At 41.5% G+C, this 5374-nt stretch overlaps 1 protein-coding gene across 1 annotated transcript; it reads right to left on the bottom strand.

The window, feature by feature from the left end:
• Nucleotides 1–1023: 1023 nt before the first annotated feature.
• LOC122091796 lies at nt 1024–5156 on the bottom strand. Its single transcript, XM_042661940.1, has 3 exons — nt 4594–5156; nt 3612–3740; nt 1024–3047 (listed from the first exon to the last, which is right to left on the bottom strand). Exons 1-3 carry the CDS (start codon nt 5041–5043, stop codon nt 1470–1472), a joined length of 2157 nt encoding a protein of 718 aa, XP_042517874.1. The 5' UTR covers nt 5044–5156; the 3' UTR covers nt 1024–1469.
• Between the last annotated feature and the right edge of the window lie 218 nt (nt 5157–5374).

Raw genomic sequence — 5374 nt, 5'->3', positions numbered from 1 at the left:
GGTTAAAATCAAGGCCAGGCTGGTTAGGCCTCAACCTAGGCTTAGAGTGAGTTCAGACGTTAGAGCCAAACTTACACCCCTACTTCAGAACTTCAGATTCTACAAATCAAGAATATAAATTAATAGTAAAAATTTCTTATTTAATTCACATTTATATTTATTATTTTCTGGGGTATCTATAGCCAATCAGGAGATATTTATATCCAATCAAATCCAATCCATATTGGATCCCTTTACATCTCTAGGTACAAGATAGTATGCAGTGAGAATTAACCGGAAAGGACTGTGGGGATGAGATCCTTGTGACCGTGTGGAGACCTTTAAACAAAAGTCACAACCGTTCAGTTGTGGGTCACATGGGACATGCATAGCCCTGGTCCATCCACCGCCACCACCTCTTCCATAACCTTACAATTACCAAATCTTACTTCGAAGATAGATTTTGAAACAAACATATAGGCTCATATACCTTTCTGTGGGCTCCAGCTCTCATTAAAGTCCCAAGAAAATAACTTCAATCATTTCTTGAACCTTTGGTATGTCCTGCGCTTAATTTTGTGCCAAACTGCCTATTGCCATAAACCAAACCAGTATGCCATAAGAGCTTGGTCCCATCATAGGTTGGGCACTAATAAGGAGTGATTGAAATAGTTTCAAACATAGGGAGCAGATAGATCATTTCATAGGGGGAGAGACCGGCAAAAACAATCCGCTCCAACATGCACCCAGCCACTAGATATGAGCTGGCACCCTCTGGCTTTGGAGAGAGAGAGAGAGAGAGAGAGAGAGAGAGAGTACTAATATACCCTCCTCCGCAGTCAGCTCAGAGACCCTTCCCCTTCCCAAAAAAAAAAAAAAAAATCACTTTACTGCATCTAGCTCTTCTGTGTAGATTAAGGAATCAGAAAAAGCTTAGCCAATGACTTCATCCAGTTGTGTTTAAAGCTCAAAATATTTGCATCATACAAAAGATACAAGAAACTGTACAGAAAAGTTTTTCATATCAAAACATAAAGAAGAGAATGATGTAATTTTAGTCTGTACCACCAAATTGTATTCCTTGGTTGCATTACCAACATGCATAAATTATAAAGTACAGATTACACTGCTTGCTCCCGAGTCCTGAACTACATGATACAATAGACCAACAGACCAATGGCTGTTTCACTGCTAGGGAACATAATGAAGCTGTTCCAGCAACTACAATTTTTGAAAATAGGATGGGAAAGTGATTAGGAAAGAAATCTGCTTCCATGAAATTCATTAGCCCAAGAATACAAAATGGAGAACCAGCTAAACCAGCCGGCTCATTATCATGTGTCTGGTTCCTAGACTCCGTGGCAAACGTCCAGTGGTTCAACCTCCGCACCGGACAGCACCCTGTCCATAACTGATCTAGTTTCATCATTAGCCAATTTGAGTAGGTTGCATGAACTTCAGTTTCACATAATTTCTGAAACTCATGACATCTAAATCTTCTGCTTGAGAACCTGGCGCAATTGGATTTTCTGGCTTTCCATCCTTGCCTCCAAAAGCTTTGCCTTTAAACTATTCTTCTGTATGCCTCGTGGCCATTCTATGCACCCTTTCATTCCTCTAGCAATGTGTGGATTCCCAGAGTCAGGTGATGGCCACTGCATCACCAAACTCCGGGGGCTGAGACCACCTCCACCTGACCCTTGGTCTGGAGAAACGATCCCCCCATTTGAAATTCTGCCATTTGAAATCCTTCCCTTCATCCCCCCTTCAACAGTTACTATCTTGTAGTTTTCACCATTACTTGGACATGATTTCCAAAGTCTGGTTATGGATGACACCTTCTTCTTCGAATGTCTGGCTGATACAGGACAGACCTTACTGGTTTCTGTATTCAGGGTATCATGACCTGCATTGTCTTCCCATTCTGTTCCACTCTCTGAGACGTTACTGTCCTGGCAGATCCTGTTAACAGATGGATCACTACCCTCAGCTGAATAACTTGAGCCTTGATCCTCAGCATGACTCACAGTTTCCCAGCCACTCCCATCTTCTATATCCTCATTCTGATCAATGGACCCGTTTGAATATCTTTGCATGTGGTTTTTGATAAACCCATTGGCATCGGGGCTCACAGTGTGGACTTTGGAGGCATGGCTAGCAGGGCTGTAAGCAGCACAAGGTTCAATCTCCCTTTCATTAGCTTCAACAGCTTGGAGATCCTCCAAGACAGAGAAAATGTCCTCTGAAGTTGGTGGTTCGTAAGAGAACTCTTTGATATCGTGAATCTTCACTGAGCTTGCTGCCTCTCGTAGGAACTCCACCTCTCTCAACTCCGTCACATCTAGGGTTGCACTTCTTGATCTTAAAAAAGCTTCCAGGTCCGCTATAAGTTTGCTCAACTGGGAATACTTTTCTTCAAGTGTCAACTTGGCATCCACCAACTTCATTTGAACCCTTTCTTCACGCCAGACTTCAGCCATTTGTAACATCCTCCTCTCTTCGTCCACTTCTTCACGGATTTTCATGGACTCCCTCTTCAGTGATTCAACTTCAGTCTTGTCTTCCCCAATTTCCTTTGCAAGCTCATCGCATACTTCTTCCATTAGCTCTCTGGATTTTTTCTCCTTCTCATACTCTTGCATAAACCGCTTTGCAGATAACTTGGCTTCAGCTAGTTCATTGACCAATTTTGAGTTGACAATTTCCAGCCTCTGACGATTTTTCCTCTCTCTGTTCAAGTCATCCTTGACATCATCAATTATTGCACGAATCTTATCATGCTCTCTGTTTCTCCATGCTGCCCTTTCCTCAGCAAGTTTTCTCAAGAAGTGCTCAAGTTTCTTCTTTGAAGAACGGTGCTCAGTTTCAAGCTCATGAATACGATTTCGAGCCTGCTCAAGTTCAACTTGCAAAGCTGAAACAGCTGAGACAGTATTGACTCGTTGGTCTTCTAGAAGTTTCATGCGATCATAAAACCGGTAAACCTCATCTGGTGTTTCTGAATATCCGGGGCCCCATTTTGTTGCCCCCTCCATTGCTGAATTGGAAAATGGGAAAGAAGGTTCAACCTACATAAGAGGCGTGAAAATAAGGTCCATCAGGATTCAATTTTTGTTGGTTTTGGGGTAGGGAGGAGAGCAGAAAAGCCATTCATTCCAGATATAATTGGCACAAATTGCTGGTTATGGGGAAGGAAAGAGGTCAAAATCATGTACGACGGTATGATTATCAGAATGATAGCAATCATAGAACCGACAGACATTTCCTGGATTACAGATTCTCATTCTTTTTCCTTTTTTTGGTTCTCTTGGGGCGGGGATAGCAAGTGAATGGCCAATAATTTCTCTGACAGGTCCAAACAATGTCAGATTTATCCAATTTTTCCATTTTATGGATTCACAAGAAAAAAAATTCCATGGATCATTGTTGATCTGAAAATTGGATCAGCTGATAGGATAAAAGCATGGAATAGGGGATATTCAGCATTAGTAGCCCCAGCATGTAGAAAAAAATATTAAACCTACAAAACAAAGGAAGGGTGCTTCCTCTGGTTCTTCCATCTTTCAGCAACCCAATTGGTCATAAATGAATAATAACTAGATGAAAAAATCACAGGAGATAAAGTGAAGTACCTTATACAGAGCTCCATTCTTCGAGCCAGAGATAGAAAGCGGACTCTGTGACAAATCGTTTGCTTCTGCACCATACTCTCTGCTGTTGAGATCAGAAAGAAATGGGACCCCCATATGGCTAACATGAGGCTGCAGAGAAAAGCATAACAATGAGCACCAGATGCATATGGAATTATAGATTTGAATTGCATATTCCAAACATGTAGTGAACTTTTAACCATTAAATTCCAAATCTGTAGAAAGGTACTTCCTCTAATCTTTCCACAGTATGGAATGAGTATACAAGGCATAACCAGAAATCTAGATGGGAGGGGGTCACAAAATATTGAAAAAGTTACTATGGTCTTCTCTTTTTCTTGTGAATATCATCGAATCTATTCTGTTCGACCAAAAAACCCAATAACAACGCAATTAAGATTGCAAAAAGTACTTGATCTAGAGGATTAAAAACAAAAGGATCAACAAGATCTGAAAGTAATGAGGAATTGCTCTCTCGCTATTAGTTGAGATTTCGAATGGAGGCTATAAGATCATTTTCTGCTACTCTGCTAAGTAAGACGTAAGTCGTTAAAATGAGGGGGAGAATGCTCATAATTAGACAGAAGAAAGTTCTGAAAACAGTGGTCCGTAATCATCAACAATTTTCTTTTTCTTTATAACCTTTGTTAAAGAAGCTACTATAATGACGGTGACTTCGTCCATGCAAACCTTACTACACAAGTCCTAGAAGAAACAGAATCAAAATTGCAGACTTTTCTTCTGATAGCGAAAGAGAAAAAAATTGAGGTCAATGGAAATGAAAACAACACCCTCAGGAATTACAGATTCCTTCGTTTGTCATCTAAAACCCCCAAATAGAATAAAACCCCGGCAATTTCCAGTGAGAACTCCCGCTCGTCAATTAAAGATGGAGATTGAATCAAAATTTCTTCTTGAACCCTAAGATCGCATAGATCCTACAAAAGCTTCGAAAGAGAAATACCTCAAGCCCAAGTCGAGCAGACAACTTCATATGCTGACCACGTCCATCACCAGAACCACCGGTGACCTCCGGCAGCTGCAACTTCCAGAGAGCAGAAGCAAGCTTCCTAGCCGAAACCGGAATCTCTTCGGCATTCCTCATTTTTCGGCGAGCTTTCCGCTCCAACTCCCGCTCCGGAACCGGCGCCTTATCATTAGGAAAAGATAAATCTGCATCATCGAATTTCCACCGCAAGAGTGGAGTTGCAGGTCCGCTCTTCTTCCCCACCGAAGCTACATCTTTCTTCAACCGAACTCCACCACCAGAGAAACCAGGATTCCTGATCTTCCTCCTTTGAGCTTGAAACCTTCGATCGCTTCTCGTATCTTGAATATCCGAATCTGGCGACTTTGGAAATAGAGTCTTTGTAGAGATCACAGCCGGAAGTTGAGTTCTACCGGATACCTTCATCTTCGCCGGCGATGTTCAGCCGCCATTTGCTGAATCTGACAAAAGCTTGACGGAGAGCAATGGAAGCTTGCGATCCGTGACGAAATGTGAACTGTGGAGAGAGATAAAGACAGGCCTCGAGTTTCAGGGATTTTGGTCGAGAAAACTACGCGTATATGTACGGTCTTCGTAGAGCTTTTTCTATACGGTGCTTTTATTTTAACTATTTAAGTCAAATACGTCAAATTACTAAAATATTTCTCAGTTTTCATAGATTTCTGGGCTAAGTCATACTCTCATTGGGGGTATTTTCGTAACTTTAGATCGCAACGTCTCTTTGCATTTATAATTT

The sequence above is a fragment of the Macadamia integrifolia genome, chromosome 10 (assembly GCF_013358625.1).
Source record: "Macadamia integrifolia cultivar HAES 741 chromosome 10, SCU_Mint_v3, whole genome shotgun sequence".
In the NCBI taxonomy this organism is placed as follows: Eukaryota; Viridiplantae; Streptophyta; class Magnoliopsida; order Proteales; family Proteaceae; genus Macadamia; species Macadamia integrifolia.
This window is presented reverse-complemented; position numbering and strand designations above follow the sequence as displayed.